The 12,228-nt window shown below is 40.6% G+C and overlaps 1 protein-coding gene across 3 annotated transcripts in view; it reads left to right on the top strand.

Moving 5' to 3' along the window:
• The window catches only part of LOC121398309, an 84,397-nt gene that overhangs the window by 13,274 nt on the left and 58,895 nt on the right, over positions 1-12,228 (top strand). Inside the window, exons 9-15 of one of the 3 annotated variants that reach the window (XM_041577402.1) lie at positions 599-652; positions 1,620-1,703; positions 3,509-3,574; positions 5,070-5,153; positions 5,337-5,414; positions 5,729-5,817; positions 7,044-7,268. In XM_041577402.1, the coding sequence (XP_041433336.1) occupies positions 599-652; positions 1,620-1,703; positions 3,509-3,574; positions 5,070-5,153; positions 5,337-5,414; positions 5,729-5,817; positions 7,044-7,086 (498 nt within the window). In that variant the 3' untranslated portion in view covers positions 7,087-7,268. Of the gene's footprint in view, positions 1-598; positions 653-1,619; positions 1,704-3,508; positions 3,575-5,069; positions 5,154-5,336; positions 5,415-5,728; positions 5,818-7,043; positions 7,269-12,228 lie in introns of those variants that run through there. The other 2 variants (XM_041577403.1, XM_041577401.1) reach the window with 2 other exon arrangements.

Consider the following 12,228-nt stretch of genomic DNA (forward strand, 5'->3'; position numbering starts at 1 on the left):
GAGATTCAAATCTCACTGTTTTTTACGTAACTCTATTGAAGTCTATGGAAAAGAAACTGGAAGTGAATTTGGAGAAAAGTATTTTTCTCCTCGAATTGAGTCCCGTCCATGAGTTTTCACGTGATAAAACAGGAGATAACTTTTTCTTTCTGCTGTGTTATGAAATAAAGGCCCAGATTCAATTCAGTGAGAAAGAATTGTGTCATGGTTTATCAGGTGAAAAGTCATTAACAAAATTTAATTAGAGGAAAATAAACTTTTCTCCAAATTCAGTTCCAGTTTTTTTTTCCCATAGACTTCAATAGAGTTTTCAAGTGATAAACCCTGAGAAGTTTTTCTGAGATGAATTGCCTCTCAAATTGAATCTTATCCACTTTTCATGTGATAAATCTTTTTCTTATTGAATTGAATCTGATTCAAAGTGTGAAATGTTTGCTAGTCACCTATAGGATCTAGTCAACTGGTAGCATTTACTGGGCCAATGTTTGAAAACAAACATCTCAGGGGTTACTAGACTTGGGTTTACTTGTTACTATACAGAATATCCATTAGAGATGTATGATTGACTGTCAGTTCTTTCTTCTTCATATCTAATCAGTGGGATGAGGAGAAAGACTCACCTGATAAAGAGAAGGACTTGAAACCCAGAAAGGTAACATCCTACCATTACAGATCAACTGCCGGCTTGATGACATCAATCAGACAGATATTTTTAATTTGCATTTCTATATTTTCACCAATATATTTCCTCTTTAATAATGTTGCATTCAAACTGGCTCCTAGACAGTGTAAATGAACCACAGCCTTTTCTTGAGTGGTGCTTTACTCACCTGCTTTACTGTAGGTCCAAAATGTTCTACATACCACCCACACAGAAGACCACAGAGGTCCCATAGTTAACTATCCAACGTTAACTCATGGAAGAGATTCAATTTGAGATGCAAATCAATTCAGAAACACTTATCTCACTGTGTATCAGGAGAAAACGCTATTGAAGTCTATGGGAGAAAAAACTGGAACTGAAGTTGGAGAAAAGTTTTTTCTCCTCAAATTGAATCTCCTCCATGACTTGATCACATGATAAACCATGAGATAATTTGTTCTCACTGCACTCTTGTCCATGAATCTGATGTAATGTTTTTTTCCATAGTCCAGGATTTTGTTGGCAACTGGAAGTCTTACATTAATTACAGTTATGGGATCCGTTATCCAGAAACCCGTTATCCAGAAAGCTCCAAATTACAGGAAGGCCGTCTCCCTTAGACTCCATTTTATCCAAATAATCAAAATTTTTAAAAATTATTTCCTTTTTCTCTGTAATAACAGTAGCTTGTACTTGATCCCAACTATTATATAATTAATCCTTATTGGACGAACTACCAGCCTATTGGGTTTATTTAATGTTTACATCATCTTCTAGTTGACTTAAAGTATGGAGATCCAAATTATAGAAGATCCATTATTCGGAAAACCCCAGGTTCTAAACATTCTGGATAACAGGTCCCATACCTATGCCATATCCTACTCTTCTAATTTAACATTGAGGTGTGTCCAGTTTATATTTCCTGCACAGAACTTATTTTTCCTGGAAACTGAGTGAACAATTTACTCTCTCTTAGAACTCCACCTTGGTGTCTCTCATATGCTATGCGGCTAACCTGGTCACCTTGAGATGGGCATGCTCTGATCCAACTTTTAAGAACGTAAGTACTACTGGTTTTAAGCCAAAGTATAGAATACTGTATTTTTTGGGTAATGCTGTTATTAATAAGAAATCACTATAAAGTTCTGCTATTTATATACAGAGCAAAAAATTTTAAATGATAAGTAAACCTTAAAAATAAGTGAATATAAAGTTAACGAGGGGATATTCTAAGCACTTTTGCAATGTATATTTATTATTTATTTTTTTTAGATTTGAATTTTGTTCCAACAGCACCACCTGCTGGTCAGTTTCCCACCAGTCTGACCACCAGGTAGTCAAGGAAGTTGTCAGGAGAAAGAAAAAGGCTGCTCTGATGTTCTTATGATTAGGAAAGATGTGAGAAAGGTTTCTAATTTTTTTCCTAAGCAGAAGAACATCAGAGCAGCCTTTTTCTTTCTCCTGACAACTTCCTTGACTACTTGGTGGTCAGACTGGTGGGAAAATGACCAGCAGGTGGTGCTGTTGTGACAAAATTCATTCATATTAACAGTACATGTATCCCTTAATATCTTGGAAGAAACAAAAAACAAAATAAATAATGAATATACATTGCAAAAGTGCTTAGAATAGTACCCTTACTCATTTTACATTCACTTATTTTTTTACTTAATAAGTAATAATAAGTTTTTACTTAACCTTTAAGATAAATCCTAATATCTTTATATGTTTCACAAGGGTGAAATTGCCATTATTAACCAATAATATTCTTGTTTTTCTAAAACATGAATACAGTGCTTTGCAAAGAATTAAAGCTGGTCATACTTTTAAGATCATCTTGTTGGTAAGGTTCCCATATCGTATCAATTGAAACACATCACTGCACCTCGCATTTCCATAACTCTTCCCAAAAGTCAGAGTTGAATGGTGCCCTCTTGCCCCGCATAATCTTCTCCTCCAAGCTATTAACCACACTGAGCATTAGAAGTTCAAGCCAGATCTAGAGTGGTTGCAAAGGCACATGCTCAGTGTTGGTGATTGCTTGGAGGAGAAGATTAGGTGGTGTAAGATGGCTGTTATAAATGATACATTCAAAGAAAGAAATTCCCAATGCAGGGCCAATGAATTTTAATCTCATCAGTAGTACATGGGGTCTGGTTGCACATGCCCCAGACCTACAGCTCAAGGTGAAGGTATCCAACTAAACAGAAAACGTCAGGCTTGTAAAAGAAAGGAGAACTTTATTTCAGGCCACAAAGTAAATGAATACATAGCCTTAATGCGTTTCGTGCACTTGGGCACTTAATCATAGCACCTTCTGTTTTCTTTTTGGGTGTAAGATGGCACCTGCCAATCAAATGTTCTAATGTTTTCAAACAGGTAGGGGAAACAGGTCAGTATGGGGGGGGGGTGCAGTACTGTTTTTGAGAAAGTGGCAGTGAGGGCTCCTGGGATACTAATTTAGGGGAATGACTTTAATGGCCTGGAAGATAAAAAGTGATTTACATATGCAGATTTGCACATTTTTTGTGCTTTGCCACATCTCTTATAATGGGATTATAAAAGTCAATTTAGCAGAGTAGCAAAGGAAGTTGAGGTTGTGGTTGAGCCTGGAAAGAACAACTTGTATAAGACCTAAATTTCTAGCAGAGCAGATAAATATTTTCACAAAATCAAAATACTTATCCATTCTCCTCTTAATATTTCCATTTGACACAAAAACCATGGTGGAAGTTTAGAAAATGGTATTACAGTAAATAGTGAACTTTACTTGAAAAAAACCTATGGACATGGTGGGAGCAGAGGTCCCTATTTAAGGCAGGATAGAATATAACTAAAACATTCTCTTCTTTGTTTTTGGAACAGCTTTCTCTTCTCTTTGCTTGCACAACAATCTCCCCGTGGATCAGACGGTATATGCGCGTGCCAGATGTAAGTAGCTACAGCACATTTATTGTATTTAATGATGAACATCTTGATAGTCTTCCTTGCTGGGATCACAAACATCCTCATGGTCTGAGACATCCAGCCCCCCCATTGAACTATAAAGCTTGTTGGACAAGGGACAGATTTAATAGCTGCTGGTGACAGGGACATCCCTGGAGTTGCTCTCAAGTTCTACTTACATGGTTTCAGGCACTATGGAGCATTGTACTGTGACAATAGTATGTCTTTAAACATTTAAAGTGCTTCCCCCCCCTTTCTTCTACAATTGTAATGAGATTTCCAGTGAACTGTACATTGAGTAAAGATATTAAGTGGGTTTAAATTTATGCCTAGTTCTTGGGCATCCTGAATGATTCTAGGTGTTTACCTGTAACCCCAGGCTTGGGTTCCTTTTCTTCAAAATATGCAGCAGCCTGGGAGCTTCTTCCAGTCTTTCATGCACCCCTATTGAGAGTGGGTCAGCACATGCTCAGTAAAGAACTTTTCCTGAGATTCCCTACTGTGCATGTGCCCTCCTAGATCTGGCGCTGGGGACACCTGGGAGAAGGGAAGGAGATGCCTACATGGCACTCAAGAACAAGTTCTCATGGCAAATGTGGTACAGGTTGTATTCTAGAAACCTGTTATCCAGAAAGTTCAATATTATAGGATGGCCATATCCCATTGACTCCTTTTTAATCAAATACCTTGTACTTGACCCAAACTAAGATATAATTAATATTAAAATCCACTATTTTGGAATCGACCGAACCCCCGAATCCTTCACGAAAGATTCGGCCGAATACTAAACCAAATCCTAATTTGCATATTCAAATTAGGGGTGAGCAGGGGAAAAAAATTCACTTCCTGGTTTTGTAACAAAAAGTCATGTGATTTCCCTCCCCACCCCTAATTTGCATATGCAAATTAGGATTCGGATTTGGTTCGACTGCTGAAAAAGCCCGAATCCTGGTTGAATCCCGAACCGAATCCTGGATTCGCTGCATCCCTATAATTAATCCTTACGGGAGGTAAAACAAGATAATTGGGTTCATTCAATGATTAAACTATTTTTTAGTATGGAAATGATTTAAAGCATGGAAATCTAAGTTATGGAAAAATTCCTTATCAGGAAAACCCCTGGTCCCGAGCATTTTGGATAACAGAAAAGGATTGCCAGCTCAGGGAAGCAGGCATGTGACTAGAATGATGAGTGACCTTGATGGTTTTAGGCATTGTGGGAAATACATATAATTATATATATATTGTCTCATACCTTAGTGATGTACCAGGCGGTGGTGTAACTAGATGTTCCTGGACCCCACAGCAAAATAATGTTAGGGTCCCCAATATATCCAGAGGTTGTCCTGTTTTACCAGTATGACATTTTTCAATAATGAGGGTCTCATAAGTCTCATGGGCCTCCTCTGCTTCCTCTGTAGTTACACCCTGGTACCTTGGAAAGTTGGGCACTGGTACTGACACAAACTCTCTCTTTTAGAGCTCTGTCTCTTTGTCCCTTGTAACATACGGAACTACAGTAATCTGTGTGGGAAATGCACTGTGCAGACCCAGCGTATGGAACGTGAGTATAAAGAAATATATGTGTGTGCTATATGTATGGGAACCAATCAGTAGCCATTTTCAGTGTCACCTTTCACAGTAACTGAAATATCAGCAGAAAAGACAGTAATTCCACCATATTGTAGTGAATGTTTGATGTCAGACAATGACACTGATGAACTTGTCTTCTCTGTGTTCTTCACAGTGGGCTCTTGCCTTTCCCTGGGTTGCAGCTTCCCTGGGACTTGTGAGAAATACATTCTATATACCCTACATACCTGCTGTAAGTATTTATATTCTATCTAAGGGGCGTATGATGCCATAGAAAACCATACCAAGCTTCAGTAACCACTGGGATTTTCATACGTTCATGTATCTGCAAATATTCTGTATCCCTTTATGTGTAGGCATGTAAGACTTTAAGATGTAAGGTGCCTAAATTCTCATTATGCTTTCATTGTAGTGTCGTTTATTTTATTTTAGGGAGATATTTGCAGACAATGCAAATCTTTAGCCTTTTATAGAAATGGATTCCTGAACATCTGCCTCTTGTTACTATTTTCTCTTCCTGAAACATTTCCTTTCTTTCTATTCCAGGGCCTGCGACTGAGTGAAACTTATATGGTGCCGGCTGGGGTAGTGACAATACTTTCTATCTCCCAGCCTGATTGGCCTCACGTATTATCGTAATTATTCACATTCCATAAATATATTTTATTTTATGTTTAAAGGGGTGGTTTACATTTAAATTTTAGTATGTTATGGAATGGCCAATGCTAAGCAACTTTTTATTTGGCCTTCATTAATTATTTTTTATAGTTTTTTAATTATTTGCCTTCTTCTTCTGACTTGTCACTGACCCCATCTAAAAACAAATGCTCTGTAAGGCTAAAATGTATTGTTATTGCTACTTTTTAGTATTCATCTTTCTATTCAGGCCTCTCCTATTCGTATTCCAGTGTCTTAGTCATTGCATGGTTGCTAGGGCTCATGAATGTAGCACTCTACTATGCATTGCATTCTGTGCCCAGTGATGTACAACCATGTGCTAAAACTCTGGTGCAAAGAGCCAAGAGCAGCACATTTGTGTGCTATAGAGTCCTATACGTAATGGCTGCTCAAGCTATGTCCAAGAGAATGTCCAAGTGCTAATAAACAGAAATGGTCCATCTGCCCTCTATGGAATCCACAAGGCAAAATATATAGAAGTAAAAGCAATATGATTAAGTGCCTATTGGGCATGAAACGCATTGGGCCCATGGAGATGGGTATTTTTTTTATGTTATTAATAAATATTACTTTTACTTCTATATTTTTGGCCCCGTGGATTCCCTACAGTGCCGGGTTACCCATTTCTGTTTATTTGCATAATATTGGTTTCCCACTACCTGAGCTGATGATTTGGGGATGATGCACCTGGACCACTGATTCCACTTACTGAGTTATCTACTCCAGTTAGATATTCTGTTGCTGCTTTTCCTTCTCAATTTCCGAAGTGCTACCCAACCATAAGGTTGCTACATGTCCCTTTTTGGAGGGACTGTCCAAAACTGCATGTCCAGTTTTCTTAAAGAGGAAATCCAGAGAGGACTCCCTTTGATTGATGTGACAATCTTGGAATCACTGATCCCACATCATAGTCCCACCTCCAACATCACTAGTCCTGCACCAACATCACTAGTCCTGCACCAGCATCACTAGTCCTGCACCAACATCACTAGTCTTGACCATGATGTCACCCCTCTCCCACCATCTGGAGAACCAGTAAAGGAAAGGTGGCAACCCTACCCACTCACAGTTTCCCTGTACAGTAGTATGGGCTCTATCAACCCATGGAGAAGATTTATGCCTAGAACAGAGCATCCTTGCTCCCAATATAATAAATCGTTTCTGTTTTTATTTTCTTTATCAGATCATATTGCAACTCCATATTGCAGAAGCATAAGGGGAGATAAACCAAAATGAATATATTGGCCATGTCAAGTGAAAGGACGCCATTGTGGGCTTTTATAATAAAGATGATAAACATGTTTATTTGAGTGATTAGAAAATTCTGCAATGTCCCAAAGTGGAGGACGATGGACTTTCCAGATGTTTCCATTTATGGCAATAACATAATAAAAGAAATGCAGATGTAGACTTCTGGAGTTATTTTTGACTTGCCTTAGTTATGAACTTAATGGAGATAAATCAACAACTGATTTGATAAATGGAGTGCGCACATTCTTGGGGTCAATGTGGGTAACAATTCTGCTGTGGCAATGCTCTCTGCTTTGGAAATGGTTTTCAAATTTGCTCATTATTCAGTAAAGGGGAATGTAAAGGCATGTATTAATGCAAGCATCGTTTGAAGCATCTGGATGTTACAGATTTGGGTGCTTTTTGTCATTTAATTTGTACTTACATTTGTAAATGAACCCTATGGTGCCTTTTGTTACTGGGGACACACCTACATACTGTAACTGAGACCCCTTATCTTGTGTTTTACTAGACAACAGTAAGATGTCCCAAGGTAGAATAACATCTCTGCCTATGTAAGAATACAGTACAGCCAGTGGAATCCACAGTAGCAGCAGCGCCTCCTCTGGCCCCTTACGATAATGCAGTTTCCTGTTTTTAGTCTATTTTAGTTTTCCCTCTGTCATTACTGCCTATGGCAAAGTGGAAAATGTTGTTGTTTCTCAATGAAAACAGAAATGTAAAGGACAAAAATATGCAAACTGCTTATCGTAATGTCAATTTGCAAGATAACTCAAAAAAAGGAATATGTGGGGCTTTCATTTTGTGAAGCCTTGACAGTAGTGATGTGCGGGTCAGGGTTTTCCTGAACCGCACCCGACCCTAACCCACCCTGCTCCAGCCCACGCCCGCCCGCACTTCCGGGGTCACAAAAGGACGTCACAAAAGGGGCGGGGCGAGCAGATGCGAGACTATAAAACCGGAAGTCGGACGCTGGCATTTGAAGGTGGCGGGGAGAGCAGGAGAAGGGCTCAATCCGCACCTGCCCACCACCCACGAGGAGCAGTGCGCGGTCGACTGGAACCCGCCTGACCCGCGGGTAAACCCGTGGGTACCGCGGGCATCGGGTCGGCCCGCACATCACTACTTGACAGTATTTTAATAGAATCGCTAGGCCAGAGTTTCAGCAAAAAACTTCACCAGTCCAGGGAAGTTTGAGTCACAGCATCCCAGACTAAACAATAGACCAGCCCAGGGAACAACCCTAACTTGGCCAGTCTTTCCTCATAGCTAAGATTTTTCATACCTTTTACCAGCTTAGTTGTCCTTCTCTGTACCCTCTCTAATTCAATAATATCCTGTTTGAGCGCTGGAAGTACAAACAATCAGAAAGAAGCCACCATCTGATAACTACAAGGACAAGGAAAGCCTGCCCACATTTACATTAAGAACATTACTAACACAAATCTTTTTATTGTTTTAAAGGGATATTGTCATGGGAAAAATTTATTTTTCAAAACACATCAGTTAATAGCGCTGTTCCAGGAGTATTCTGCACTGAAATCCATTTCTCAAAAGAGCAAACAGATTTTTTTATATTTAATTTTGAAATCTGACCTATTGTCAGTTTCCCAGCTGCCCCCAGTCATGTGACCTGTGCTCTGATAAACTTCAGTCACTCTTTACTGCTGTACTGCAAGTTGGAGTGATAGCCTCCCCCCCCAGCAGCCCATCAACAGAACAATTGGAAAGTAACCAGATAGCAGCTCCCTAACACAAGAAAACAGCTGCCTGGTAGATCTAAGAACAGCACTCAATAGTAAAATCCAGGTCCCACTGAGACACATTCAGTTACATTGAGTAGGAGAAAAAACAGCCTGCCAGAAAGTAATTCCATCCTTAAAGGAGAAGGAAATTTTAAAACTAAGTAAGCCTTATCAGCAAGGTCCATCAAAATATACCAGTAAACCCCCAAAGTAGTGCTGCTCTGAGTCCCCTATAAAAAAAACCCACAGCATTTCTTTCCTTCTATTGTGTATACATGGGCTTCTGTATCAGACTTCCTGTCTTCAGCTTAAACCTCATTGCCCTGGGCAAGAGCATGCTCAGTTTGCTCCTCTTCCCCCCTCCCTCCCTTCTCTGCTGTAATCTGAGCCCAGAGCAGGGAGAGACTCAGGCAGGAAGTGATGTCACACATGTTAAAGGACCAGTAACATCAAATTTTTTTTCTCAAAAATTCGTTAGTACACAACGAAAAAATAACACCAACACAAATTAAAATTTAAAATAACAAAGCCTTTATTAAGAAATAACTTACAGAAACTCCACTTCCTGTCCTCTGCAGAAACGGCGAAAGGGCGACCATTCTTCCTGCAGCGCTCGATTTGTCCTCCCTGGTTAGCTCCAACATTCTACTGACAGCGTGTGAAGCGAGGTGAAGCGAGTTGAAGCTGCGGATCAAGACCCTGCGGGACCAACACATGAAGCCCTTGCTGCTGTAGGAGTGCGGGAAACCAACTGGTGCAGGCAGCCTAAGATGCAGGCAGTTTCCTGGGAGCAAGCGGTTCTCCCTCCACAGGCAGCTGAGGCTCGGTATCTCCACAGCTCAGTGCGAGGCAAAGGACAGGGGAAGACTTACGGCCAGTCTGGAGCTGCCTCAGTGCAGCGAGACACCATCCAATTTTAGATGTGCGGGTGGTTCTGCAAGAAATAATCGGCTGTCGCGGTTTGCTTGTCCTCTATTTAGCGCCGCTTCCCACTTGACGAAATTTGTCCCAGCAGTGTCGGACAGGAGGGAGGTGCGGGACTGAGCTGCATGTGCCCTCCTCAACGGAGTCCGAATCACTCACTACTCATCAATGAGAGCCGCGCTCCTCCGGCCCTAAGGGTTATGCCTGCTGCAACACGTGACTGGATAGTAGCGCTCCTCCATGCCCGGCTCTCCCTTACTCTGGACTGAAGAGCTGAAGCCGGATAGAACTGCAAGTCCTGTGCGGGGTCCTCTTTTGGCTCCTTCTGCCCGGCTCCCTCTTGGCAGGTGAGTACATACGGACACACAGGCTAATAATGACCAGTGGGCTAAATAGAGGACAAGCAAACCGCGACAGCCGATTATTTCTTGCAGAACCACTCGCACATCTAAAATTGGATGGCGTCTCGCTGCACTGCTGCACTGAGGCAGCTCCAGACTGGCCGTAAGTCTTCCCCTGTCCTTTGCCTCGCACTGAGCTGTGGAGATACCGAGCCTCAGCTGCCTGTGGAGGGAGAACCGCTTGCTCCCAGGAAACTGCCTGCATCTTAGGCTGCCTGCACCAGTTGGTTTCCCGCACTCCTACAGCAGCAAGGGCTTCAAGTGTTGGTCCCGCAGGGTCTTGATCCGCAGCTTCAACTCGCTTCACCTCGCTTCACACGCTGTCAGTAGAATGTTGGAGCTAACCAGGGAGGACAAATCGAGCGCTGCAGGAAGAATGGTCGCCCTTTCGCCGTTTCTGCAGAGGACAGGAAGTGGAGTTTCTGTAAGTTATTTCTTAATAAAGGCTTTGTTATTTTAAATTTTAATTTGTGTTGGTGTTATTTTTTCGTTGTGTACTAACGAATTTTTGAGAAAAAAAAATTGATGTTACTGGTCCTTTAATGCACTCCTTTGTGATTTCTCTTTCAGGAGGAAAAGAAAAATGTAATAATCATTACACTGTGTGTATATCTCATAGTGCCACCCAGTGCCTGACAAATTAAAGGGGAACATTCGGGTAAAAAAAATGCACTTATCATTTAGGGGATGTTTAATAAAATGTTTATATATATTTTTTATTAACATGTTCCCCACTTTATTATCTATCCATGGTCTGCTTTTTGAGCTGACTTCTGCTACATTGCATTTACAAATAACTTTAAATCAGTATAAAGCCTACTTTAATGTATATATAATAGAAAGTGGCTTGTATCTGAAATTTCTTTTAGATATCTTTTGTGCTTTAGGCCTAAATTAATCCCATAGTAATCAGTGAGCGTCATATCATTAACCACCTTGCACTCACATAGAGTCATACTCACCTGTTTTGTTATTGTTGGAGATAGAATGGGCCATGCAGATGTTCTACTCTGGTGGGCACTAATTGACTCACTTACGCCCCTCTCTCAGAGTGTTACATCTCAGTGCCACCCCTGGAAGTGGGGGATAGAGAGAGGGAGAAAGGGAAGGAGAGGAACTGGGATGTTTGGATGAATAATTCAGCCCCAGGACCAGTAACACCAGTTGCAGCATTATGGGGGAATGGCCAACTGATCCCCAAGGGAAAGCCTCAATCTCACTGAAATTAACTACTAGATCCTCTGTCAAATGAACTACAGGTATAGGATCCCTTATCCGGAAACCAGATATCCAGAAAGCTCCGAATTACGGAATGGCTGTCTCCCATAGACTCCATTTTATCCAAATAGTCCAAATTTTTAAAAATGATTTTCTTTTTCGCCGTAATTATAAAACAGTACCTTGTACTTGATCCCAACTAAGATACAATTAATCCTTATTGGAAGCACAACCAGCCTATTGGGTTTATTCAATGTTTAAATTAATTTCTAGTAGACTTAAGGCATGAAGACCGAAATTACGGAAAGATCTGTTATCCGGAAAACCCCAGGTCCCGAGCATTCTGGATAACAGGTCCCATACCTGTACTACTCTGGTATTATTTAGGGTACTATGACACATCTAAATCTCAATCTATTCTCTATATAACACATATATATTAGCTTCTATTCCTCTTTATATATAATAGGGGGTTTTTAATATTGTATAAGAAGCAGAATAACTTGATATGTTCTTCTCTTGATATTACACTGCACTGTCCCACTCTCTCTGCCTTTCTATAGCCTACCGTCCCTCAGCCTCTTACCTCTCGCTATATGTTCAGTTACGTTTGCTACACTCATTATCTCCAGAGAGTCGTCTGCTGAAGCCTTATTTACAGTATGATAATACATTGCAGGATCTCTGCGTTTGCTCCTCCAGAATTTAAGTAGAAGTCTATCTTAACCACATATAATTAGTTAGGGTAATCACCTCAAGGAACTTGTGTTCTGAGGTGGAGCAACCCTGCCTTGAAACCAGACTCTTAATTCTGAGTGGACATACAGTT

This window comes from Xenopus laevis, chromosome 9_10L (genome assembly GCF_017654675.1).
Source record: "Xenopus laevis strain J_2021 chromosome 9_10L, Xenopus_laevis_v10.1, whole genome shotgun sequence".
Taxonomy (NCBI): domain Eukaryota; kingdom Metazoa; phylum Chordata; class Amphibia; order Anura; family Pipidae; genus Xenopus; species Xenopus laevis.